The sequence below is a fragment of the Tenrec ecaudatus genome, chromosome 5, assembly GCF_050624435.1.
Source record: "Tenrec ecaudatus isolate mTenEca1 chromosome 5, mTenEca1.hap1, whole genome shotgun sequence".
Taxonomy (NCBI): domain Eukaryota; kingdom Metazoa; phylum Chordata; class Mammalia; order Afrosoricida; family Tenrecidae; genus Tenrec; species Tenrec ecaudatus.
The window spans coordinates 6,754,385-6,781,938 of record NC_134534.1 but is presented as its reverse complement, the minus strand read 5'-3'; the positions used below and the strand labels follow the sequence as shown (position 1 = coordinate 6,781,938).

General features: G+C 53.6%; 1 protein-coding gene and 1 long non-coding RNA gene across 2 annotated transcripts in view; both read right to left on the bottom strand.

Annotated features, from left to right (window-relative positions):
- The window catches only part of ZFAT (zinc finger and AT-hook domain containing), a 101,384-nt gene extending 88,742 nt beyond the window's left edge, over nucleotides 1-12,642 (bottom strand). The window contains exon 1 of the mRNA XM_075549227.1: nucleotides 12,400-12,642. Coding sequence (XP_075405342.1) covers nucleotides 12,400-12,574 — 175 coding nt within the window. The 5' untranslated portion in view covers nucleotides 12,575-12,642. The remainder of the gene's footprint in view (nucleotides 1-12,399) is intronic.
- A 3,958-nt stretch (nucleotides 12,643-16,600) lies between these two features.
- LOC142448639 (uncharacterized) lies at nucleotides 16,601-27,319 on the bottom strand. Its single transcript, XR_012784529.1, has 3 exons — nucleotides 27,241-27,319; nucleotides 24,407-24,565; nucleotides 16,601-16,706 (listed from the first exon to the last, which is right to left on the bottom strand). It is a non-coding gene; the product is annotated as an uncharacterized LOC142448639 (long non-coding RNA).
- Nucleotides 27,320-27,554: the final 235 nt, after the last annotated feature.

Below are 27,554 nucleotides of genomic sequence, written 5' to 3'. Positions count from 1 at the left end.
CCTGGAATAAGCCGTTCTTCCCGCGTGTATTAACTCTAAGAAGCTCGCACAGACCCGGGGAGGATCGCTCCTGGGGGTGCGGGGGGGGGGGGCAGGTCCTGGGTGGGTTTCCCGTCTCGCACATGCTCCCCAGTTCTAAATGCATGCTCGACAGCTTCCCGACAGCAGTGGGAACGTGTCCGGCGAGGACAAGGGAAGCCACCTTCCTCTTTCTCTGCAGGTTCAGATGAGATGTCGCCTTCCACTGAGCTCCCGGCCAGCTCAGGACCAGCTGTGCAAACACCATCGCACGCTCACCGGAACAAGGCCACTCGGAACCTGTGCGTGTGTGTGCTGTGAGGTGTGACTTTGTGTCCGTGCACGTGTGTAAGCTCTGTAAGTGTGTGAGGGCGTGTATGTGGTGTGGGCTATGTGTGTTTGTATGTGCATGTGTGTGCAGTGTGTGCATAGGTGTTTACGTGCGTATGAGGTGTGGTGTGTGTACCTGGATGAGGTGAGGTGAGATGAGGTGTATGGGGTGTGCTATATTTCTGTGTATGCAGTATGATGGGGGGTGGGGTCTACTCAGGAACCCACTAACAACCCCCCGCAGAGGAGGGCTTAGAGAAGGCAGAGGTACCGGCATCCTAGAAGGCTTCTCAGGGGTGCACAAGGAACCGGGCAGCGCTGGGCCGGGGTGGGGTGGGGAGGGGCAAGGTGGACAGAGGCAGGCCGAAGCTGCCCCACCCCAAGGGGTGAGTAGGATCAGCAGGTCACCCTAAAGAGTTTGGGTGTAAGGGGGGCCGGGGGTACAAGTCCAAGGCCTGGGAGGCCTTGTACACACTCGGCAAAGAAAGCACAGGCTGATGTGTGCTTACTTGCTCCTCCCCAGTGTTCTGACCACAGCAGAGTCGGCTCCTGGCTCAGTGGCCCTGGGCCCCACCCTGCAAGGGCAAAGCCTCCTTCCACAGCATCGCGCTGCCAGTGATGAGCACCAGTCCTTAGGGAAGCACAGGCCGACTTATGCTTACCCAGCAACTCGCCACATAGAACCCCAGGTGCAGTTGCTCGCCACATACACAGCAAGCACAACTAAGCCCATGCTTCCCCGCCCCAGTGAGGGGCAGGCCCCCTCCAGCAGGAGGACGAGTCCAGCAGGCAGGGGGTGGATGGGGGGAGATGACCTGAGCCCTTGGAGAGCCAGGCCCAGCCTACCAGCCCAAACACCGAGACCGGATGTAAGCTCCGAAGCTGGACTGCTGGTGAAGAAATTAGATTTTTTTAAACGTATTATTAGGGGCTCATACAACTCTTATCACAATCCATACATACATCAGTTGTGTAAAGCACATCTGTACATTCTTTGCCCTCATCATTCTCAAAGCATTTGCTCTCCACTTAAGCCCTTGGCATCAGGTCCTCTTTCATTCCCCTCCCTCCCCGCTCCCCCTCCCTCATGAGCCCTTGATAATTTATAAATTGTTATTTTGTCATATCTTGCCCTACCCGGCGTCTCCCTTCACCCCCTTTTCTGTTGTCTGTCCCTCAGGGAGGAGGTCACATGTAGATCCTTGTAATCGGTTCCCTCTTTCCAACCCACCCTCCCTCTACCCTCCCAGTATCGCCCCTCATACCCCTGGTCCTGAAGGTATCATCCACCCTGGATTCCCTGTGCCTCCAGCTCCTATCTGCACCAGTGTACAACCTCTGCTCTATCCAGACTTGCAAGGTAGAATTCGGATCATGGTAGTTGGGGGGGAGGAAGCATTTAGGAATTAGAGGAAAGTTGTATTCTTCATCAGTGCTACATCGCACCCTGATTGACTCACCTCCACCCCTAGACCCCTCTGCAAGGGGATCTCCAGTGGCCAACAAATGGGCTTTGGGTCTCCACTCTGCACTCCCCCCTTCATTCACTATGGTAAGATTTTTTTTTTGTTCTGATGATGCCTTATACCTAATTCCTTCGACACCTCGTGATCACACAGGCTGGTGCGCTTCTTCCATGTGGGCTTTATTGCTTCTGAGCTGGATGGCCGCTTGTTCACCTTCAAGCCTTTAAGACCCCAGACACTATCTCTTTCGATAGCCGGGCATCATCAGCTTTCTTCGCCACATTTGCTTATGCACCCGTTTGTCCTCAGCGATCGTATCGTGGAGGTGTGCAGCCAATGATATGATTTTTGTTCTTTGATGCCTGATAACTGATCATTTCAGAACCGTGTGATCGCACAGGCTGGTGAGATTTTGCTACAAAAACCACTGTGCATGCCCAACAAAGCCAGCCTGAGCTAAAGCCGGTCTTTATTAAGCAGCCTACGCTAGAAACTTTCTGCCTGGGGGGCCAAGGCCACCATGACCTGGCAGGGAGACACAGGAGATGTGAGCTGAAGAAACAGGGAATGGAGGCTGCCCTGTGATTTCCTGTCCCTCTTCCCTGCTCTCAGGGGTGCCCAGCTCCCCCACCCAGCTGCTGAATCAGTGCTAGGCTTCACCCCACAAATCTCGGGGTTCATGACCACTTCCTATGGCTCTGGAAGGAGCCCCGTACAAGGTGGCAGCATCGTCGCCACCAATTCACAGATGAGGGAGCTGGGGTGCTGGAAGTTAGTGATTTACCCAAGAGCCCCCAAAATAAATCAGACTTGGAAGAAGTACAGCCCAGAGGGCTCCTAGAAGCTAGGATGGCAAGACTTCATCTCACGCACGTGGGGTAGGTTATCAAGAGGCCAGCCCCTGGAGAAATGGGCAGGTTATCAAGAGCCCAGGAGCAGGGCCTTGTGCTTAGTAAAGGGGCTCCCCACCGTCCAGCATAACTGGACTTACGGCAGCCCTACAGGCCAGAGAACTGCCCCTGCATATTTCCCAGGCCGTCATCTTTCTCCAGAAGCCTCATCTTTCTCCCTCAGAGAGGTGGTAGTTTCAAACTGCTGACCTTGTGGTTAGTGGTCCATGCATAAGCCACGACGCCATCACAGATGTGGCGCAGTGGCTGCAACACTGAGTTCAAACGGAACAGCCATTCTGGGGACAGCGCAGTTTCATTTTGCTGTGCAACTTGGGCCAACTCGACAACAAGCCCCCAGCCAGGTAACCAAAGAGATCAAAACTCAAGCTCAACAGGCGTCCCAGGCCAGCCCCTCACCTGCCTGGAATCACCCGGAGCCCCAAAGCTGGGCAGCTGGCTGCAGGGGCTTGCCACATAGATGGTTGGCAGAGCCAGGCCTGGCAGAGAAAACACAAGCACGAGCTGATGGCACCCTCTGGTGGCCAATCCAGACACTGCACCTCATGTGAGCTGAGGCCAAGGGTAAATAAAAATTCAAAACCAAACGCACTGCCAGGGAGTCCTTCTGGAGGCCTAGCGACCCTCCAGGCCAGTGTGCAGCTGTCTCTGTGCGTTTCCTAGACTGCCACTCTTTACAGCAGTCAGCGTTCTCCCTCCAAGCACTGCTGCCCTGGGGTTAGCAGCCCAAGGTTAGAGAGACCATAAAGAAACCACAGCTGTGCTCCGGCATGTGGTGCCGACCCATAGCGACCCACGTGACTGAGCAGAGCACCCCTAAGGGTTTCTAGGTCGGGTCTCAAGTCCAGGTGAGCGACTCCTTAGGGGGCACAGCCACGGAAAATCCCTGAACGCGACTGTCACCAGCGGGGTCATCCCCTCTCTGCTCCCTACAGAAGATGGGGCCTGGGAAGGGGTACCGCTGCTGGAAGGACGGCCAGGCCAGCCCCCTCTCCTTGAAGTTCCACTGTGACTGCCCAGAGCGGTGGGAGGGGCTGGGGCACGGGCTGGCAAGGCACTCAGACCCATCACCACCACCGAATTTCCCTCGTCAAGGTCACTCGCTGTTGGCCCTTCCCGCTCTGCAGCAGTCACCTTCAATACCCTGATCACACGCCCACTTTTGTTTTGGAAGGGGAGGAGGGGGGAGATGCTCAGCCCATGTTTCCCCTGACAAAGTACAGCTCCCAGCACAGGGGGCTCCCGGGATCCTCTGGCAGGAAGCTCAGCATGTCAAGACTCAGCGCTCCCTCCCTGGGGAGCCCAGCTGCATGAGTACACCAGAGGGACAATGGGGTTGGAGATCCGGGTTCAAGTCCCAGCCGAGGCATCTCATGCAGCACCTGTCAGGGCGGCATGTGTGTTGTTGTGATGCCTGGGTGGGTTTTAGTGGCTCTTCCACGGCAAAACAGACATGGAAGGAAGGCCTGGTGATCTACTTCCAAAGTCACCCGATGGGAACCCTATACATAACCATGGCCTCTCACAGGGATCTGGACGGATGGAGCAATGTCCCATTCTATCACTGCCAGAGTCAGAGGTCCACCCAAACAATGATGACAGGGGCATGGACACATCAGGACCCTATTCACGTAGAAGGAAATGGAGCTCTGGTTCAGGACTGGCAGGGCTACCTCTTAGGCATCAGATTCCTCTCCTGGAACATGAGCAGCCTGCATTAAAAGTGGAGTTGGTGCAAAGCTTAGCGTGTCCAGCTGCATACCCACAGGCTGGAGACTCCAGTCCACCCAGGAGCATCTTGGCAGCAAGTCCTGGCTGGCTGCTTCAGAAAAGCCTGCTGTTGGGAACCAGGGCTCTGGGGACACACACCCTGGCGGCCACACACAGAGCTTGAACAAGAAGTGACTGCTCCTTGCCAGGAGCCACGGTAGTGCAGGGGTGGCATGTTCCCCAGTGACCTGCAGAGTCAGAAGGAAGATAGGCTTTCTACTCCAGGGAAGACTTACCATCTCAGAAACTAGGGGCAGGTCTGCCCTGGGCCTCAGGACTGGCAGTGTGCCTGCCACTCTGGGAGTTGACACCAACTAGACAGGGAGTGTGGTTTGGGTTGGCTCTCCAAGCCGAGGACCCTGGTGGCAAAGTGGGCAAGATGCACGGTCAGCAGTTTGAGACCACCAGACCCTCTGAGGGAGAAAGAGGAGGCTTTCTATCCCCGTGAAGTGCTTGTCTCAGAAGCCCACTGTAGGTACCCTACAGTAGGATCTCTGTGAGTCAGCATTGCCTCGACAGCAGTGAGAGAGTGCCCAAGTCCTATGCAGAGAGTACAGTGGGGGCAAAGCTGGCGCCCTGGGACCCCAGCAGGTACAGAGACCAACCCACCCAGCACCCACCTCCCAGCAGCAGCTAGGGGGTAGGGAGGCTCATTGCCCATGCATAATCTCCCAAGTGCCTTCCAGCCCAATGTGGAGGGTCAACGTTCCAACAAGTGGCCACCCTTCATTTGTGACCTTACGGCCGGGCCCTGACTTGAGTGGCGCATCACGTGAATGCTTTCGCTGGCGCAGGCAGGAGTCCTCAGGTGTCTTGGAAGAAGGAAAGGCAGTGAGGAGTCGGCTGTAGTGGCGTGGGGCCGGCAGTCTCAGCACAATCTCACACACCCCTTTCTTCCACGCAGAGGCTGGGCACACGAGGGCATACCCAAAAAGATGGAATTCTTTTTCCAAAGCTATGTATGTAATCTTTTTTACAAAACAACCTTATCGTCTGCAAAGTACTCTCCATGACACTTCATACATTTCTCAAATCTGTGATTCCATTCTTGCTCACCTAACGGGAAAAATGCGTACTACGAAAGCTCCGCCCAGCAGACCTTTCTTCTGGGTTTTTTTTTGGGGGGGGGGGGGGGGTAACCTCCTCATACACATCGTCTTACAGCTAGCTCCCATGAAGATCTCTCAAAATGCCAGCCCCAAAAATGAAGTGCATTCACAGAGCTGGGAAGGGGTCCTTCCTGCAGACAGCCCCGCAGGCAGTTTCCCGTCCACAGGAAGAGCCAGCCCCTAGGCTCTTTAGGGGCCAGTACGCGGCCCCCTCAGAGCAGCTGTGTGGATGTGGGATGCTCCCTGACAGCATAGCCCCAATTTTCAAACAGCTGACATGGCCCCAAATTCCCACACACCCCTAAATCCCCTGTGGCACCTCTGAAGTACCCGCATCTCTGTCCTTGTCCGCATTCACATGCAAACCCCCTCCCATGTTGGCCTGGAATGGGGTGCAGAGGTGCTTCAGCGTGCCTCCAGCCTCTGCCTCTGGGGGCCCCGGGGCTGTCGCTTGGATTCACTTTTGCCCTTTGGGGAGCAGATGTATCCAGCTGTCATGGAGCAACCCCGGCCTGCGGCATGTCAGAGAACTGACCCCCATAGGCCTTTCCTGTCTGATGTCTCAGGCGCCGACTGCCAGCTCTTTCTTCTGAGGCACCTCTGGGTGTCTGGACCCCACGCAAACCTGGGCAAGAGGCAGAACGTTTGGTGCTGATTTGAGTAAAGCACCATACCCTGTGCCGGCTGGTGAGCATTTGGAGAAACGCCATGTGTCCTTCCCCCAACTTGTGCAGTCTTTTTGTTTGCAGGAGCTCCCCCAGTCACCCACTAGCCCCCCAGGGCTGCGAGGTCAAAGTAGAGGGAAGCCAGTGCCCACAGTCCTGCTCCTGCCCAAGTGACATCTAGCTCAGACCTCGTGCCACCAGCAGGGTGGTTCACAAGCTCACAGGAAGGGCGCATCAGGTTCTCGGCTCAGTGTGAGTCCCCCCAGCAGTAACATAGAGACAAGCCTGGCCCTCCATCTCCTCCTGCCAAGATTCCAGGCCCGGTGGCGCAGTTCCACTCTTTGTCACGAGGGGGCGCAGGGGCTGAAAGCCGGCTCAACCAGAGCAGTTAGGTTTGGATTTCCAGCTGGAATAGCACCACTGACCCTTGCAAGCAGTATGTCCAGAAGACAAAAAAAAAAATCTTACAGAGCCGTTGAAAGAGTGCAGAACGGCTGGGGGGCTGAAATGCAGCCAGCAGTGCTTGGGAGGCAAGCTGGCCATGTGCTTCAGGGGGTCCCGGGCCTGACACCCCCACGGGCAGTTCTACTATGCCTACGGCGCAGCCTCGATGCTACGGGAAGGCACGTAGCACAAGCCCAACAAACACTGTACACCCAGCCTTACTGCAGCTCCCACACACCAGCAGGGACATGGGTGCCCCAGCTCTCCCGGGCGCCAGGGAAACGGCCCCACGCCAGAGTTGGCAAACAGGATGTGAGGGGCAGGGACCCGAGATGTTATCCTGCATCACCTTCAGGGGTCGGAGGTCACTGTCTGCCAGCTCTGGCCCCAAGGTGTGATCAAGATGGGAAAAGTTCAAGATGAGGTGGGCGGAGGCCTGCGAGCTGTGGAGGAAACCTGAGGTTGGATCTGTTATGGAATGTGTTGGGTTTGGAACTGGATTCCAGGAGGAAGGACTGTCCTTTGATAAGCAGACACGTCCCAGGCCTTTGCACAGTCCACTCCAAGAGCTTTTGACTGAAGCAGGAAGAACCAGCTGCTGGGCTAAGAAGTGTTTTCCACAACCCCCACCCCTGGACAGGGATCTTGCTCACCCTGCCTGGGAACTGGAACTATGAAATAAGAAGGTGCACTACGTCTCCTCTACAGATACCTGAGTGCCCTCGGAGCTCACAGAACGGATACATAGCCCACAAAGAGCATCAGGTAAGAGTTTGGCCACTGGCCATAAGGTTGGCGGTCTGAATCACCCTCCAGAAGTGCCTTGGAGGAAGGGCCTGGCCGTCCACTTCTGAAAGAACTCAGCCGCTGGAAACCTGATTTGACCCAGTTCTGCCCTGAGACACACAGGCTGCCAGGAGGGGGACGGGCTGGACCTGGGGCTTGTGCTATACCGGCCACACGCAGCAAGGATGAGGACCCCTAGTGGTGCAGTGGTGTCAGCAGTTTGAAACCACAAGTCACTCCTTGGAGGAAAGATGAGGCTTTCTACTCCTATAAGGAGTTACCACCTCGGAAACCCCCAGGGGCAGTTCCACCTGTCCTATAGGGTCACTGTGAGGCGGCATCGACTTGGTGGTAGTGAGTTTGGGGATTTGGGGTCTAGGAGCCCTGGCAGCATTACTCATTGGGCTGCTAACCAAAGAGCTGTTTGAACTCACCAGCCGCTCCAAGGGAGAAAGACGAGGCGCATTGCTCCTATAAGTTTATAACCCCAGAAACCCACCGGGGCAGTTCTGCCCTGTCCTACAGAGTTGCTCCAAGGCAGAGTGGACGGGTTGGGAATGATCTCCGTTGGAGTTTGGAAGATGCAAATCCTCCATTGAGGAGTGTACACAGACGGTTCCATTTTGTTTGTGAGAATTGTTTCTCATGCTTGTGTCTTACTGGGGGGCTGGGGGTCAGCAGATGACACTGTCTCTGGCTCCGGATGAAAAACTCTACACCAGTCTCACTGCCCTCGAGTTGATGCCGACTCACAGTGACGCTATAGCACAGGGTTGAACTGCCTTGGCCCCTGGAGCAGTTGGTGGTTTCAAACGGCTGACCGTTGTTGGAAACCCTTCTTTCTGATTCCTCTCTTCTAGAACACAGGTCTCGCACAGGACTGACTGGTCGTTCTGTGATGCTCAGCCTGACGTCTCTCTCCCACAGTCACCATGTCACAAGGTGTCTGCCAGGTTTGTCATTGCTCTTGGGTGAGTCCACTGTAGCTCAGTGGCCTGAAAGATGGACTTCAGACCATGAGTCAACAGGTCTTCAGAAAGGAGGTGCTTGGACAGGGCACTCCATCCCTGTAGTTTGTGGGTAAGGGGCCTCAATCCCACAGGCTCCCTAGTGTTTCTCCTCTCCTTCAGAGGCTCACACCTCGCCCTCTCAACTGCCCCTACCCCCACCCCAGGTAAAAACCAAGCAGAACAAGTAAGGCCAGCTTTCGGCGGGATCTGACAGAGGGACAATGAGGAGGTCAGTGTGGCGCCCTGGCTGGGATTCTATATTCAGGCTAGGCCCAGTGGAAGCCCTGGGGGAAGTGGGTGACTGGTCCCCAGGAACTCTCTGTATCCGAGCTAACACCCTGTGGGGTAGTTGTCAACTTGATATATAAGTGTAGGAGTGGAGTCTAGTCTGTCAATCAAATAGCCTGATGAATGCTCCTTGTGGGTGTGGCCTTCTCATGAGGATTCTGGGAACTTCCTCTTTCTCTCTGGAGGGCAGGCTACACTCACTCTGCTTCACCTTCCTGTTGACAAGCCCACGTGGAGCCACACTGAGACCTGCGAGAGCCCTGGAGATGCTTCCACCGCCACTGGATCCACAAGACTTTCCACCCACCAGCCTGTGATCTTCCTGCATTCGGCATTATTGCATGTGCTGCGTGAGTCTGAAGAGGAATTTATGGACTAGTATTGGACTTATGGACTAATATCGGACTTATGTACTTGATCTGGCCTGGGATGGGATGTTTTCTTAATATACACTTGTTCTTTTACAAATGGGTGCATAAGCAAATGTGGCAAAGGAAGTTGATGGTGCCCGGCTATCAAAAGATACAGCGTCTGGAGTCTTAAAGGCTTGAAGGCAAACAAGCGGCCATCTAGCTCAGAAGCAACCAAGCCCACATGCAAGAAGCGCACCAGCTTGTACGATCACGGTGTCAAAAGGATCAGGCATCAGGCATCATCAGAACAAAAAAATCATATCATTGGAATGAGGGGGAGTATGGAGTGGAGACTCAAAGCCCATCTGTAGGCAATTGGACATCCCCTTACGGAAGGGCCGCCGTGGGGAGGAGACGAGCCAGTCAGGGTGCAGTGTAGCAATGATGGAACATACAACTTTCCTCTCATTCCTAAATGCTCCTCCTGCCCCACAAATCATGATCCCAATTCTACCTTACAAATCTGGCTAGACCAGAGGATGTACACTGGTACAGATAGGAACTGGAAACTAGGAGTCCAGGGCGGATTGACCCCTTCAGGACCAGTGGTGAGAGTGGCAATACCAGGAGGGTGGAGGGAGGGTAGCATGGAAAGGGGGAACCGATTACAAGTATCTACATATAACCTCCCTGGGGGATGGATAACACAAAAGTGGGTGAAGGGAGACATCGGACAGTGTAAGATATGACAAAATAATCATTTATAAATTAACAAGGGTTCGTGGGGAAGGGAGGAGAGGGGAAAGAGGCAAGGAAATGAGCTGATGCCAGGGGCTTAAGTGGCGAGCAAATGTTTTGAGAGTGCTGAGGGCAATGAATGTACAAATGTGCTTTACACAATTGATGTATGTATGGCTTGATAGGAATTGTATGAGCCTGTAATAAAATTATTTTTTTTAATTGCTCTTTGATATAAAGCTCTTTCTTACATATAGACTAGTGTCCCTGGATTTGTTTCTCTAGTCAACCTGGTGTAACACACTCTGCGACACCAATCTCCCCACAAGAAACAGCTGTGCTGATAGTGACATGAGAAAGACACACTCACGCGCAAGTCGCACACCAGAGAAAGACGGTGCATTACATCAACAAGCACGGGAGAAGGAAATGACAGAAATGGCATGACTCCTCAGAGCCCGGAGAAGGCCCTCAAGTCCCCTGGAAGGTGGTCTTGGCTCCCTAGGCCCTTGGGCTGGAGAGAGAGGGGGAGGGGAGAGAGGGAAGAGAGAGCTCTGGTTAAACAGCAGGCTTCTTCTTCATAAGCCCGTGGGTTAGCAATTAGGAACCCTGGTGGCAGAGTGGAAACGGGTTGGGCTGCTAACTGCAGTTCAGGACCACTAGCTGCTCTGAGAAAGGCAGGGCTTTCTACTCCGGTAAGGAACCACCCTCTCAGAAGCTCACAGGGGCAGGTCTACCCTGGCCTACAGGGTTGGCGCAGACTGGATGGCAGTGAGTGAGATGGGTCAGGGATTCAGAACCGTTCCAGGGCTGCGGAGGAATGAGGGAGCACAAGAACTGAACTGCATGAGCTCAGTGGTTGTGAAGACAGATGGACATAGAGACATGAGTGGGGCACACACCTCAACACACACACTGTATTTTTGAAGTATATGCACATACCTCCACCTCCCAGCTGTGGGTCCTAAGCCAACCTAGGCCCTGGATCCCAGGCTCTAAATGCCATCCTCTCTGAAAGGAGCCAGGCCCCTTGTGGAGCACTCATGCCAGTGCAGGTGCAGGCACCGGCAAAATCTTGTGCCAAACCGTCAACAAAGACACAAGGGAGAAGGGACCAGCACAGGGGACTTCCAATGCCCAAAGGTGGGGCCTTTGAATGAAGGGGGGGGGTTCCATTAAATCGTGAGAAAGGTGTATTGCAAGAACGACCTACATAAGATCAGAGGAAGTTCTTTCAGGGAAAGGCCAGCAATAAATGCAGAAGCGCTGAACTGTAAGCTTGTCAGGAAGGCAGCTAATGCCCGGGCTGGAGACGGGAGATGGGGTTGCAGGCAGACGGACAAAACCTTGCTTATGGCAGGCAAAGAGTAGCCTTCCAGTGAGGAAAAGAGCTGCCTGCTGCACGGGGCCTCCTTGGTGTTCCTGCCAAAATGCTCTCTGAACCTGATCCCCACGAAAGGCCACAGCAGGCCAGAGAGAGGGAGGGAGGGAGGGAGGAGCAGGCAAAGCGGCTCACTGCCCCCCCATCTTCAGGACCAGTAGGGTGACACCCAGAGGCATGGCACTGGGTGGCTCACAGCCCTCGACCCCTGAAGGGCACCACTGGGCAGCTGGGGGTCTGGGTAGTCACACTGCACCCCAGCCACTGTGCCTTTGGGGATTAGCGTGTCCTTAAGAGTGCTGGCTGGCGGTGGCACAGCAGTTAAGCACTCGGCTGCTAACCGAGAGGTCGGTGGTTCAAGGCCACCCACAGCTCTGCTAAGTGAGGAGTGCGGCCCAGGAAACCCCAGAGGATCACTCTTCAGAGTGTGGGAAGGTGTTGGAAAGCACGGATGTCCCCGTGAGAACTACGGGGCGGCTGACCCAGGCCCTGGTGTCTTCAGTCGCCTCCCGGACCGTGAACAAGCAAGGTCGGAGATGGACAAGGACAACAAATGGCGGAGTTCGACTTCGTCCTGTGAGCCGGCACTGACTAGCTGGCAGCGGGCTGGGTCTGGGCTTTGGCGACACGAAGCGTAGAAACGTGTCCGTCCACAGTTCTGAGGAGCGCGCCATCCTGCCCAGGGCGTCGGTCCACTCGTGAGGGCAGCTACCAGTTCACGGATGACGAAACTGAGGCCAAGAGGGCAGGAGGCCCGCCAAAGGGCTGGCCAGCGTCCGGATTCGAACTTCCCGCCCCAAGAATGCCCAGTGCCTGCGCGGGCCCAGATCTCGGCCGTTGCCCTGGAAACCCCGCCTCTGCGCACGCGCACGCTTCCCGCACGGAACCTTGTCTCTCTCCTCCCTTTGGAACTTTAAAAAAAATAAAACCCTAACGCGGCGGGATACGTCCAGCGAACGAACGTGCCGTCGAAGGACGCCGCTACGCTTGCTCTCCGCCCCGGGGCCGGGATCCCTCCGCCGCTCTGCGGCCTGCGCGCTTCTCGCCGACTTCACGCTCGAAACGGCTTCCCGCGCCGCGCCGCGCCCCACCCCCACCCCATCCCCACTCCAACCCCCAGCCCGGCTCACCTGCCGCCTGCGTCTCCATGGCAACGGCCCCACCGCGGAGGAAAAAAAAAGCCTCGGGCTCTTCTAGGCTCCCTCCCGTGCCGACCGAGAAGGCGGGGCGACCCGCTGATGCTCCGGTTTGTATTTTTATTTTTTTAAGAAAAGAGCCAGCAAGGTTATGGCGAATCTGCGGCATCCAACATGGCGGATGGAGTCTTCGCCCTCCTCTCTCCGGAGCGCTGACGCCGACGTAGCGGACGTCAGCTTCCTTCCCACAGCGCACCGCGCGGCCGCGCTCGGCCGGGACTCGGCGCAAGCGCACATCGCGCGGCCGTGCGTTTTTTATCCCTCCCGGCGGCCGGATCTCAAAGCTCCCACGCGGACTTCCCGAGTGCGGCTCCCAAGACTGAGAGACCGCCCAGCTCCGCCCGGAACCGGTTTCTCCCAACCCACCCGGGGCCCACCTGTCATGGAACCTGCGGGACCAGTCATGGAAGCATTGTCCTTACTCGGGTCCCGACCTCCCTGACCTTGCTCCCCCACCGCCCCCGATGTCGGGTTGTCACCACTGCCGCCAGCCCCAAGTTCTGGGCTGCAGCCTTGCTGGCTCCGCCTCTGCCGTCGCCCCCTCTTGATTAAATTTGGCACCAAATACTGTCCTCGCGGTTAGAGATTCGATTCTGGCTTTCGGGGCCCATGGTGGCCCCGTGGCTCATGCAAGGTCAGCAGTTCGAAGCCATCAGTGAAGGAGGTTTGCTGCTCCCTTAACGAGTTGTTGCTAGTAGGTGTTGTACGGTAGGTTCCGGCCCACAGCGACTCTGTGCAACAAAAAGACACTGCCCGGTCGTGTGCCTTCCTCACAAGTGTTGCTGAAAGGGGTGCGACCCACAGGTTGAGAACTGCTGTCCTAGAGAGTCACTATGGGACTATGAATTGTATTTGATTCAATAGCAGTGAGTTTAAGGATGGGGGAGCAGAGGGGTTGTTTGAGGAGGAGGGTTTTGTGTCTTGGCCACCCCTTTAGTCCCAGAACCTAGAGCTGATCTCAACACAATTATTTATTTTTATTATTATTCATCGTTTTATTGCGAGCTTTTACAGATGTCATAACATTCCATTAATCAAATATATTGAGCATACCTGTACAATTGCTACTACGATCGGTCTCAAAACATTTTCTTCTGACACAATTATTTCTTCACAAAATGGTACAGCCCCTGTGGAAAAGGGTGTTTCAGTTCTTCAAGAAACTAAAAACAGAGCCACCATGTTGCTTGTTGTGGTTGTCAGGTGCCATCGAGTCAGGAGTGACTCACAGTGGCTCTACATGCAACAGAATTTCAAGGAGAATAAAGTTAAATCAGCGTTGTTAGCTGCTGCTGAGCTGCTGGTTCTGATTCAGCAACCCTTCGTTCAAGGGAACAAAACATTGGCTGGAAGTGCACATGCATTAAATACGGTGAAGTAAAAGGACAACAGAGGCAACAATACGCTGCAGGCAGGTAGATTTGTTGTGCAGACTGCTTATAGATAGTAGGGCAGCTTAGAATCACTCGTTGGGTTTCTGAGGCTGTAAATCTCATCAGGGATCGCATCTTGGTTGGAGTTACAATCAATGGTCATGGAAATAGCCGTCTGGAAATCAAAGGATGGATTGACTGCTGCACAAGCTCTCTTCCAAAGTGTTGAAGAGCAAGCATGACACTGAGGACGATGGTCTGCCTGGCTCCGCTGCAATCACTGTGCCACCAGGGCTCTGTTCTGCACCCGTAGGTGACTTTTCTTGCAATAGACACATCCCACTCAACCCCACCCCTCACTTCCTGCTTACAGGTCCCTGGGTAGGTGGAAAGAGTGAAATTGCTAGTCATAAAGTTAGAGGTTCCACTCTCCTCGGAGACCCCTTGTAAGAAAGGCCTGCAAACCTCCTTCCTAAAAACCAGTTCTGAAAGCCCTGTGGAGTACGGTCTATGGCGACACCGGAGACCACCAGGAGTCAGAGGCCAGGTGACAGATGATAGCCGGTCGGGTCCCCGCAGCAGGATGAAATGCTCCTTGAAAAAAACCTAAAACTGGAGTCCGTACCTGCTCCTACTCTGGGTCACACTCCTCCTGCTCACTCCGCCCGCACCCAGGAGCGCCCAGTCAAGATCTCTCCCACTAGACCACAAGCTTCCAGGCACAGGTACAAGAGAGGCCTCTTTGGCCTTCCTGGTCCCAGACCCTCTACTAAGGTCACACAGTTGGGTCACTGAGAGGGCACAGGTGTCTCCCATACCACTTATTTTTCAGGCCTAAGTCCCCTGGGCCCAGAGCTTCCGGATGGCTCATCTGATTTCCGAGAGCCTTTCTACTTTGCTCTGTAATCCTCTTCTTGGAAACAACGTCAAGACATAACATTTCCTCTGCTCATTAAGGTTCCCTCGTTTCACCCTAATGACGTGAGGGATTACATGGAACACATCTGACTTTCTCCCCACCCCCACCCCCGATGAGAAAAGAAGTGTTCAGAGAAGTTATGGAGCTTCCTGAGAGTCAGACAGGCCACCACTGTGGTCTCGGGGCCCAGTCCTTCCCAGGTAACCACAAACAAAACACACTCAGGGCCATCGAGTCGATGCCGACTCACAGCGACCCTATGTAGAACTGCCTCCTGTGAATTTCTGAGACTGCCACTCTTGACGGGGGTAGAAAGCCCCGTCTTTCCCCCAGGATATCCCCAAGCTGCGCAGTAGACCCTCTCAAAGAACCACCCTCTAAGACATCCACAGTCATGGCTTCCCACTGACCACACTGCCCACCAGAAGACCGGGCGCCAGGCGGGACCCATCACAGGGTGCGACCCGGAAGCAAACTGGTCAGAAAGTGCCTCCATAGAAAACCATGCATCTCAGAAATCACTCCTGCTGCACACCCTTTGCTGCCAGGAAGCCACGTTTGCTTGCCCAGCGTTTCTGACTGTGTAGCAGCTGCCTTTCTCCAGGCAGCAGCATTTAGACACAATGTATTGATTGGCAGATGGGCTGCTCCTGGATGTGTTCCAAAATGAATTTGGGAAGTGAAGCAACTTAAAATTCATCTCACAACCCAGGTACCTCAGAACATTAAGTAAAGTCCAGAGAAGAAATGAAGGACTACGGGCAGTGGGTCCAGGGTGATTCTTTGGGCCGTTCTGCTTCACTGATTCCCATTTGGACTCCCCCAGATGGGTGACCCAGTGGCTGTAAAGATGCGTGCGAACATCACAGTGGTGGTAAGCTGGCACAGACCGAGCAGTGGTCCTTTGGGTCACTGAGTTGGAACCAACTCAACAGCACCTAAAGCAGCACCGCCACCACTCACTCCCTCATAGTTCAGAGAGGAGTTGACACAACCATTCCCTGTGCGTCCCATCAGTGTGCATCAAGATGTGCTTCAGACCGAAATCCCCCTGGGCCTTGCTGAAGGACTTCCACGTCACTCACCAAACATTCTAAACCTCCACGCGCCAGTTTGCCTTCCGAGGATGAGGAAGCATTAGTGGATTTAGGCGTTAATCGCTCCCACAGATTATATTATCAAGAGCACTCCACATCCAGGAGGGTCCCTATCGAAGATCAGCTTCCCAGGGGGCACATCGTGAGCGGTCAGCCTCCCGTGACCTCTTTGTGCAGGAATCCACACTAGTAAGTGTGTCACCCTGAGGTGGCATTCAGTGACATGCTGAGAACAACTGAACGTCATTCTGCCACCTTGATAACACTGTCCAATGGTTCTGTGGTAAATATGCACTAACACGCCCAGAGGATGATGTGCACACACACACTTCCATCAGATGCCTGCACTGACAGCTAGCCCAGAGAGAGGATAAAATAATGGTCCTTGAAGGAAACAGCAAGATACAAAGATACAACCAGAGGTGGGGGTGATCACAACATAAGTATTCGACTAAATCCGCAGTGTACTGAAGGATTGAGGGATAGAGCTAGCCCGCCAGCGTTTACAGGGTGTCGTTGTACGACTCAAACCCACTGCCATCAGGGCCATTCTGGTTCGTGGTGACCCACTAAGACAGAGTAGAGCTGCCCCTTGGGATTTCTGAGACTTTAAATCTTTATGGGAGCAGCAGGCTCATCCTTGTCCTACAAAGTGACTGGTTGGGTTTGACCTTTTGGATAGCAGTTCAAGGCATAGCCCGTGACACCAGGGTCCCTGGTAGTACTGAGTTGTGTATATACATGAAGACATAATAAGATTATGGGTTTGCTTTAAGCACTTGTCTTACCTGCTTCAGCCACTCTCATCTGCCCCCGCCTCCAAATAGCCTTTGCCTTCATGTGATCGTGCATCTACGGAAAGCGAGAGAGAAAAGAAGCATAGGGCAACCGTGTCTCCATTCGAAAGACACTTATGCATCAACGACTGTGTGTCGGATACAGTGGAGAAGACTGGAGAGCAGTGAGTTTTGAGTTTGGGGTCTGTGTGTCTGTCAAGGAGCCTGGCAACCCTGGCTAATCACAAGATCAACGGTTCAAACCAACCAGACAGTCCTCGGAAGAAAGCTGAGGCTCAAGGTAGGGTTGCTAACTTGGTGGCAGTGGGCTTCTGGGCTAGAGTCTAACTCTAGGAGCCATGGATGGTACATCCAGCAGCCACTCCATTGCCTTCTGGTCTTCTGTCCACTGCAGGGCCATCTGGATGCAGTCTCGCCACCCAAACTTGATATCGAATGATATTCTAAGGAGCCCTGGTGGCATAGTGGTTAAGCACCTGGCTGCTGGCCTCTCAGCAGCTTCCTGGTGGCCTCACAAAGATCCCAGCCTCGTTCTAATCTGCCCTGTGGGGTCACTGAGTCAGAATCGCCTCAGGGGCATGCCACCACTGTAACAGTGCTTCACACCACCAGATCCCTTCCAAAGAAGCAGCTTCCATGTTTGGAGGCAGAGGGAATCAGGAGGAGGCTGAAAGGTCCAGCTGCTGTCAGAAAGCCAAGGAGAGCCAAGAGGCCCACTGGGAAGAGCATCCTCCTGGCCAGCTTGTGGGAGCCTTCATATACAAGCAGAGTCTGCGAAAAGCCCGGAGTCCTTCATGACACTCACAAAGAAAGCTGATGATATGCCTGCAAAGAAACCCAGACAAGGGTCCTTGGCCCAAACAACCAACCCCCAAACTCCCAGTCGCCCCGTCGATTCTGACCCCTCCCGATAATTGAAAGAAGTGATAAGTAACAGAATGTTTTCATAAGCAGGCCCACTGGCCTGTCGAGGGTTCTGTTTCTGACTTGGATTCCGTTGGTCTGCATACGTTGAGAAGGGCAGACAAAGGAAGCAGGAGCAAGCCAAATATTCCCAGGCCTTGTAAGAACTTTGTCGGAGCCAAGGGGGCAGGCTAGGACCGGTTGGGGTTGGACAGACCAGGTGGACAGAGAGGGTTCACCGGCCCGGATTGCAAGGTAATGGATTAACCCGATGTCCAGGAAGAATAGGTGATAGATTAAACTGCTGTGTGGCCCCACTCCTGATAAAGACGGGTTAATAAAGTTAATCATAAATAGAGGTCAAGCGTTATGTACACACGGGTGAGGGCAGCAAGTGCACTGAGAAAACTTGTGAGCCTGGGCTGGGAGAGAGAACCCAGACAGGGAATGTCCGGTCTAGTAAGTCACCTTGGAGAATGTGGGGTCCTATCCCAGAATTCACCAGCCCAGAGGCTGCAATTCAGTGTGCCCGGGAAGGAGATCACTTCAGGTCTGAAAGTGACAGTCCTGGAAAAGTACCAAATAAGTTCCAAAAATTAAATCAATACTTGCGAGGTTCCCCCGCCTCCCCAACAACATTGACATAGAGTTACAGTGATTTTTCCCAAGGTGCTTGAGACCAAAGAGCCAGACGGCATTGAAAGCCAAACCGTTTGCCCTGGAGAAGATTCTCCCAGGCCTGGCAGCCCGGCCGTTGTTCCGTGGGGTTTCTGAAACAGATCTCCAGAACTTTCTTCCGCAGCACCTTGGGTGGCTTTGATCCAGCAGCCTGTCCATTAATCAGACTCGATGGCAGTGGGTTTGAGTCATATCACTACACCCTGTAAACACCGGTGGGTGGCTCTATCCCTCAATACACTGCTGGTTTAGCTTGACCCTTGTCGCTGTGATCACTCCCCATCTCCGATGGTGTCTTTGTGGCCTGCTGTGTCTTTGTTCTTAGCATCTTGGCCGCTGGCTGTGTATCTTTGCCGTTTCCTTCAAGGACCATTATTTTCCCATCCTCTCTCTCGGCTAGTAGCATCAACGAAGGCATCTTGGAGAAGCATGCATTACACACCATCCCGTGGCTAGGCCTGGCAAAGGGGGTGTGAGATTTTAAGGAGATTTGCCTTGTAATGTTCTGGATTAAAAAAAAACAAACTCAGCTGCCATTCATGTTCACATGGTTTAGAACACATGATCCTAGATTGAGGGGTGGAAGGATCTGGTTTCCAGCCAACCGCAAGCTGCCGTCACTGTACTACTGACACAAGCGGGCACAGGTGGCCATGGACCCCTTACAGCGCCGGGGAGAGCTGTCACCACGAGTCCCCAGGGCTTCGGCCTTTGGGTTAGGTTGGGTTCTCCAGAGCAGCAAAGCCAGTGACACCCCGATGGGCTCGAACTGCTAACTCTCTGCCTGGCAGTCTGTCACAACCCACTGTGTCCTTGGAGCTCCTGTCTTGTAAGCAGAGAAGGTTTGTTGACGAAGAAAGAAGACTGGGCTGAGGCCTGCAAGATCGGTGAGAATGTTGGATCCAGGGAGACCGGTGAGGAGACTGACAGGAGCGGCAGCAGGGGACCCAGGGCCAGGGCCAGTCCAGAAGGACCTGGCCCTGAAGGGCCAGCTGGGGACAGCAGAGTGGACCGGTTTCCCAGAAGAAATCTCTTTCCTATCCCAAGATCCCACTCTGCGCTGACCACACAGCTCAGTTTGGGGGCCAGACACATGGTCACCGGGCAGAGCTGCTGCCAAAGGGGCCGAAGTGGCATGGAATACAACACAACACATGGTTGTGGTGGCCTGGCCCTTTCAGGACCCGGGTTCCAAGGCCTTCACCACCACGATCATTGCCGCCTGGGGAGGAAGCACAGCAGTGAGGAGCTGCCTTCTGGAGCCAGAGGCCAGCGGAGAACAAGAGAGGTGGAAATGACTCTCCCAAGCCCACACAGATACCCCACAGCCCCGTGCCAGAAACCAGGGCTGCAGGCAGGTCCCCTCCAGATCCAGAGACTGGGTCCAGGGAATAAGTGCCAAGTGGGAGAATCCTTGCCTTCCAGGCTGGAGACCTGGCTTCCACGGACTCCTGGCCGGTGCACGTCGGGCGCAGCCACTGCTGTCTGTCAGCAGAGGCTGGTACGCTGCTGCGGTGGGGCCCTGCACAGGACCAGCCAGTCCTTGGCCCTGCCCTTCCTGGGGACCACCACAAGTTGGCAATGGGCTCCCTGGTAGTTAGCATCTTGAGCAGTGTCCCAGAGGCACGTACAGAAATGCAGGTGGGCCAGGGTGAAGGGCCGCCTTGTGCTGGGGGTTAGGCCAGACCAGTAGAGAGCCACAGGTCCTGTTCCCTGCAGCCTGGCCCAGGGTTGTGCCTCCTCCCGGCATGACGGTCCGCTCACACTGCTGGTCTCTGCTCAGCCGCGGGGCACTCTGTGACCGCGGGCTCCCCTGAGCATCCCATGGGCATCCACTGAAGGCCAAAGCCCAGTTTGAGCAGTCAGCTGCTTCTCTTCTGGCAGTAAGCTTACATTCGGCTGCCAGCTGGGTGCCTCCGCCTACTCCTCCACGCCCCCCTGCCCCACCGGCCTCCATCACCCAATGCCAGATTGAGAGGAAAGAGACTTCCTTCTCTAAGGCAATTCTCAGCCGGGCATCTCAGGAGCAAGACCGGGCTGCTGGGAGGGTCACTGTGTTAGTCCGGGTGGATTAGAGAAACAAATTCATTGACACTCATCTGTGTATGGACTTTATATAATATAAAAGAGTGATTGTATATTGAGGAAACAACACAGCCCAGTCCATACATCTGACGTTAGCCCCTATATCCCATAGTGGTCCATAAATTCCTCTTCAGACTCACACAGCACATGCAATGGTGCCGAATGCAGGAAGATCACAGGCCAGTGGGTAGGAAATCTTGTGGATCCAGTGGCAGTGGTGGAAGCATCTCAGCGCTGATGTGGGTCTCCACATGGCTCCTCCAGCTCCAGGGCTCTGGCTCTGTTAGGTTTCCGGGGTGAGAAATACCTCGGTCCTTGGCTTTGCACAAGTAAGAATTCACACCGAAGGCTGGTTTGTGATCCGAGTGGGTTTTTATAAAGGATAAAAGCAGATTCGGGTGTTACAGTAAACTGAACACAAGCCAGAGAGAGATCACGGCCGGGCCGAGTGGGACCACACCGGCCGAGAGGGATGGCAGAGGAGCAGCTGGGAAAGAGGGCCACTATCTCAAAGTTCCAGCCTTTTTAGGGCCTTCTGCTGGGAGGCGCGGTTGATGGTGCTAGTTAACCCCATTGGCTGAATTAAGCCCACCTGGATGTACTGCCCCTTCCTGGCTCAGAGCCTAAATTTGGAGCATGCCCAGTAGACACCCTGGTTCTGTTCCAGCTACCTAACAGCTCCATCAGTGTGTCTCCATGAGGCTTGCAGCAGGGAGTGTGTCTCACCTCCAGGGAGGAAGACTGGAGTTCTCAGAATCCTCAGGAGAAGGCCGTGCCCACACAGAGGCCTCATTGACTATGACCTGATTGATGGGCTAGACTCCACCCCTTCTCACTCAAGTTGACAGGCAATGATGTGACGGCCACAGATACACGGAAGAAATGCGAGTTATATCCCAGCTGGAAGCAAAGCCACAGGAGAATCCGTGTGCTTGAATGACGGTGTGGGCCGAGAGTACTGAAAGTACCGCAGGCCTGCCAACGAAGTACAGCCAGAGTGTTCTTTAGAAGTAAGGGCGGCAAGACTTTGTCTCGCAGACTTTGGACATGTTGTCAGGAGAGACCAGTCCCTGGAGAAGGACGTCATGCTTGGTACTCTAGAGGGGCAGTGAAAGGAGGAAGGGCCTGGACAAGATGGATTGACACAGTGGCTGCCCCAACGGGATTAAGCAATAACAATGAGGAGGAGGACACAGGACTGGGAGGGGTTTTTTGTTCTGTTTTGCTTTTTAAAACTCACTTCCATCAAGTCAATTCCAACTCATAGTGACTGGTTCAAACACTAATGAGCAGATGGGGTGACTGCACCTGGCCTTGGTCTCACAGCAGATTCAGAACATGGGCTTCCCTACTAGGTCGAACCTTTCAGGAGAGAATGTTCCACAGTCTTTTTGAATGAACATGGAATGTGCACTTGAGAGTTTGTGTGGATCAGCTTATAAGCAGGTGGGTGGACATCTTAATTTTATCCTATGAAATGGCTAAGGTAGTAACTTTATGTAACTAGATTCATGTTTATAGGACTCTGGGGGTGGGGGGAACAAGCCAACTTGAGGGAAGGAGTCACTGGGCCTGAGGGCTCAGGACCATACCCCTCGGGGGACACCAGACAATGGTCAACATCCTTATGACTGGGGTGTTAAAAGCTTGTGAGCAGGTGTCTCAGGTGCAGTGACTGGTCTCTGGAAGCTCAGAAAGAAGAAGAGCGATGAAAAGCAAAAGACACATAGAAACGATGAGGCATCACTCCCTACACCTGAGACCAGATGACCTAGATGGTGCCCGGCTGCCACTAACCAACTACTGTGGAAAGGGGCCCATTATAAAGGGCCTGGATAGAGTGAGAATAATGTGGAGCAAAGCTGAAAAATCATAAAAAGAGATCAGGTTTACTAGTTGGATAGAGCCTAGTGGGATGACCAAAGACTATGGCCCTTAGTCACTCCTCAGTCTAGAACTGGATTCACTGAACCACCAAATTCAGACGCTGAGGGGAGAAGGGGGAATGGAAACAGGAAAGATGTGGACTTCGTGATGGTACGTTCAGAAGACAGCAATGGAGGAGTCCACACAAACGGGTATGGCTTGTTCTATGTAAAACTGTGAGCTTCTCGGCAGGCCTTCACCCAATTCACAATAAAAATAAATACACTTAAGTGACAATGAACATCCTGGCCTGTTCTTCAGTGACCCTGCGCTCCATGCACAATGGCCCAACCTTCCAGGGCTTTCAAACAACCCCCGTTGATTATTGCAGCTCCGCTGCCTGGGGTTGGCTGGTCTAGGTTTGTGTCAGCTGACCTCGGTTAAGTTCAACTAGTCTCAGCTGGGCCTGCTCAGGTGAGCCCTGGGATGGGGACGCCATTGTAGCCTGGGCTTGGCTGGGACACCTTAGACGTGGCTTTCACCTTCCTTCTGGGACAGCACGTCAGCCTAGGCGTGTCCTTCTCTGAGTGACAGCAGAAGCACAAACGGGCAAGCAGACATGATGCCAAGGGTCTTTTCCAAGTCTCTGCCAACATGCCATGGACCGAAGCAAGTCACATGGACAAATGCAGAATCGAGGGGCAGGACAATACAATCTGCTTCTTCATGGGAGAAGATAGAAAGTCACACGCCCATTCTTCCCTTCTCTATATAGCTGTGCTCCAAAGACAGGGACATTATGCAAAACCCGGCACTGTGGGAAAACGGAGGCTGAACACATCAGATCACAACAGGGAGTTGTGACCACACCATTATGAACTTCAAACTCACTCCCATCAATCCAGTCCCTCCTGACTCATAGCTACCCATCGGACAGAGAGGAACTGCCCCTTTGGGTTTCCAAGGCCGTACGTCTTCACAGTGGTAGGAAGCCTCATCTCCCCCCACCTCCCCCACCCTCGAGTGACTGGCGGTTTTGAACTGCTGATGCCATCATTATACCACCACTGAGCTGCATGGTCCAGCCAAGGCCCTTGCCTTGACCTTGGAGTGCATCCCTGCCAGACAGACATGGCCCTTCTTCATGCACAGAATAGTCAAACAGTGATGTTTTTGCTGTTGTTGTAAATGTGGGATGACGGGTGTGAGGAGATGGTCGGTGAGAAGCTGTGTCCCCATAAGGGGGAGTGAAGCACCAGGCCTCTAATGCCACCCAGCACACACACCATCACACCCCTAGGGGGGAAAGCCCCTGCAGAGCCCATGCAATACTCCACAAGTTGGGGCCCTGGGCTAGTCCTCCGACCCGTCTCCGTTTTTCCATGTGGGAAGCAAGCGTACAAAGGTCTACTTTCTGTGTTTGCTGGAGGCTGGAGTGATTTCACAGGCGATGGGGCATTTTTCCTCCGGAAAGTCTGCAAGCTGTGTTTCTGCCCCCGCAGCTACCCACGCCTCATTAGGATTTCCATTTTCTCCAGCGACAGTTTAGACCAGTTCAAGTTGGCTGCTCTCTGGAACTGCCCGTTTCCCAGAGGGGTCTGCCTGCCCAGCCGGTCTGGTCTGCGGCCCTGCACTTTGGACCTCACGCACTGCTGACCCGTGTCAGGGGGGAAGGGAGAAGTGAAGCCTGGCTGGTGGGAGACTGGTGCAGATGACACCTGCTCTCTGTCCCCAGCGGCAGACAGGGAGCAACGCCCCAGAAGGAACCCCACACACACACACCCCCACCCAGACCAGGCGTCAGTCCAGCTCTTCATGAGCACCTATGTTCTTTCAACTCCTTCTACTGTGGATGAGGAGAAGGGTTACAGAGAAGATGCAGGTTTGCATTCTTCTGCATCTCCTTGATCCTTCATTTTCAGCCTTCTCTATTCGTGGTCCAGGTTGTCATTGCTATGGGCTGATTTTAAAGACCACACCTTGATTCCCCCAGTGGCTCTGAAGGTCTCTTCATCAATAGCCCTCTGACAATCAATCCTTTCTTAGGAGGCGTAGCAGCATGAGCACTACAAGGTTCAAGAGAGCTGATGTAAGCTACCAATTTACCTTTAACAAGCAGGAGCGTCGGACCGTTCTTAAAGAGGACCTGGAAAGGGAGTGGAAGGGGCCTGAACAGCCCCTCCGAGAAGGTTGATACTCATTTGTGTGAAGAGGAGGAATTACTTCTGCTGGCGTGGCGCTCCACGCCAGACAAGGGGATGCGCCAACCCAAGCACTTGGCAGGCTTGCTCACTGGCTGTTATCCTGGGTCTGGTGTTACAGCAGTCTTCACGAGTCAGGACATTGGGGATGTTGCTCCAGCGTCGCACAGTTCCACAGCACCTCATAAAACAAGACACGATGAACAAGTAAACACCCTGTGCATACCAGATGCAATACAAAGCAATACAAAGCTGCTGCTTGGGAACCCAATCTGAGAAGTTGGTGAATTAATCATCCAATGAATAGGTAACCCCATTCCAAAAGTGATTGGGTACAAAAGTACAAACTTACATGGCAGTTTGATACGGCCAATAAATAGGTTGTGTGCTCACAGGAGTCATTTCACCAGAAAATGCCTTCAGCATTTTTTAAGACTGAACAGGCGAGTTTTGTTTATTGTGTGTGCCTAGTTCTTACCCTACATGTAAAGAACTGGAGTTATTCAGCTTTAACAAGTTCTCTCCTACTTATAAATCATGGCCCTACTAAAATATTGTCCAGAATTATTCCTCCCCCGCCTCCATCTAACTAATATGTATGTGGATAAGGAAGTCCATGTGATGCAGTCATACATTTGGATTTTGAGGACTATGTAACTCAGTGGTGATGACCATGCCAATCTGAAATAAATTGCTCCTTCTTCCGGCTGATGAGCCACATGGAGCTGTGCTGATGGAGCCAGAGTCTTGGAGCTGGAGGAGACCCGTGGAGACCCAGGCCAGTGCTGAGATGCTTCCACCGCCACTGGATCCACAAGGCTTTCCACCCACTGGCCTGTGATCTTCCGGCGTTTGACATCATTGTATATGTTGCATGAGCCAGAAGAGGGATTTATAGAGTGGCATCAGACATATGGGATAATATTGGACTTATGGAATTGATCAGACCTCTGTTAGGATGTTTTCTTAATATTCAATTACTTTTTTCTATAAAACCCTCTCACATATAACTGCGTGTCTCTGGATTTGTTTCTCTAGTCTACCTGGACCTAACACAAGATGGAAAGAGATTTCCCTCATTTGAAATGATGGGAAACCTGAAGCCTTGAGACCCCCAACAGGCTCATCAGGCAACCAGGTTCCCAAAGACACATAAGTCCATTAATCTCAAGTAACTTTCCACACCAAACTCACTGCCATGAAGCATAAGCAACTTCAAAAACCTAGCTACTACCTTCAGGTCAGTGCTGCCTCTTAGTGACCCTACAGGGCAAGAAAGAACTGCTCCGAAGAGTTTCTGAGCCTGTCACTTTTGAGGGGAGTAGGTAGCCCCGTCTTTCTCCCGTGGAGAGGCCGGTGGCTTCAAACTACCCGTCTTGTGGATGGCCGCCCAACAAGTAACCTCTAGGTCACCAGGGCTCTGGGCTAGGCAACTTAGGAGGAGCTGGATGCCTCTCCTCACCCCTGGAGGAGATAGCATACGGGGACCCTAGAGAGGACTTTTAAGCATCTAAAGTGTTCACATATGAAGTAGAGCTTGCCCTACAGACCAGAACTGCCCAAAGGGGAAGCAGTCGTTGCCCCCAGAAGCAGGGAGGGAGTGACGTGTGCTGGAAGTGGCCAAGCACAAAATGGGCAGCGATTGGGCATCTAAACTGAGGCATGGAAACGGCTAGGATGAGAAAGACAAACAATATCAAGGGCCGTGAGAGGAATCCTGGTGCAGCCGGGACTCTCAGACACAGTGTGCTGAAAAGCAGATGGTACAACCACTTTGGCGAAGTGCGCAGCCGTTCTTAGCTCACGAAGCCTCTGCATGGGCCACACTCCACAGAAGTGGCTTTGTATCTTCCACCAAATGGCTTGGAGGAGGATGTTTGTGGAGAATTACGCACGACCCCAGGTTGGAAGCCCCCAGTGGGCAGTAGAATGAAGATGAATATCAGTACCTTCGCAAAGTGAGGTGCTCTATAGAACGAGTCAGGGACCCGCAAAAGCCCAGGCTGTATTTTTGGTGTCGCACACAACATTCTCCATCGTTACTGCTAGTTTAGTTGCTGGTGGGTCGGAACTGACGGGCAGCAACCTTATGTCGTGTCACGGAGCAAAGCTCCGCACTGTCCTGTCGAGCCCTCGTGGCTGCTGGTACGTGAGTCCACTGTTCAGACTGCTCTCTCAGCATCTCACCGAAAGCTCCCCTCCACTTTCCTCAACAGGAAGCCCCCTTTTAAGCAGTTGATCTTTTCGGGTGCCATGCACAAAGCCAGCTAAAGCCTCGCCATCCTGGCTTCTAAAAAGCACTCTGGTTGCATTTTCTTCGGAGCTTGATGTGATCCTTGAGGCCAGCCATGGGATACCCATGGGGTCTGACCGTCAACTCCTCCACCTTCCCTTTTCACTCCAGGCTTCTCCACGAAGGCAGGGGAGGAAGAACAGCCTGGCAAACTCCTTCCAAATTCTAGCCAATGGAAGCCTAACTGTCACCACCGCACCTGCTCAGTTCTGACATTGTAGCACCAGAATAGCCACAAAGGCCCAAGGAAGCAGCCAAGACCACACGGAAAGGCACAGGCAGGGTGGTGTTTGGAAAACAGGCTTCTAATCTATTGACAAAACAGATTTGCCACCCTCCCGACACAATCGCTGAAGCCAAAGCAGGTGAACAAGCAAATGTGGTGAAGAAAGCTGATGGTGCCCGGCTATCAAAAGAGATAGTGTCTGGGGTCTTAAAAGCTTGAAGGTGAACAAGCGGCCATCTAGCTCAGAAGCAATAAAGCCCACATGGAAGAAGCCCTGTGTGATCAAGAGTTGTTGAAGGGATCAGGTATTAGGCATCATCAGAAAAAAAAATCTTACCATAGTGAATGAAGGGGGAAGTGCAGAGTGGAGACCCAAAGCCCATTTGTCGGCCACTGGAGATCCCCTCAGAGGAGTCTAGGGGAGGAGATGCGTCAGTCAGGGTGCGATGTAGCACCGATGAAGAATACAGCTTTCCCCCAGATCCTGGATTCTTCCTCCCCCCCCCCCCAACTACCATGATCCTAATTCTACCTTGCAGGACTGGATAGGGCAGAGGTTGTACACCGGTGCATATAGGAGCTGGAGGCACAGGGAATCCAGGGTGGATGATCCCTTCAGGACCAGGGGTGTGAGGGCGATACTGGGAGGGT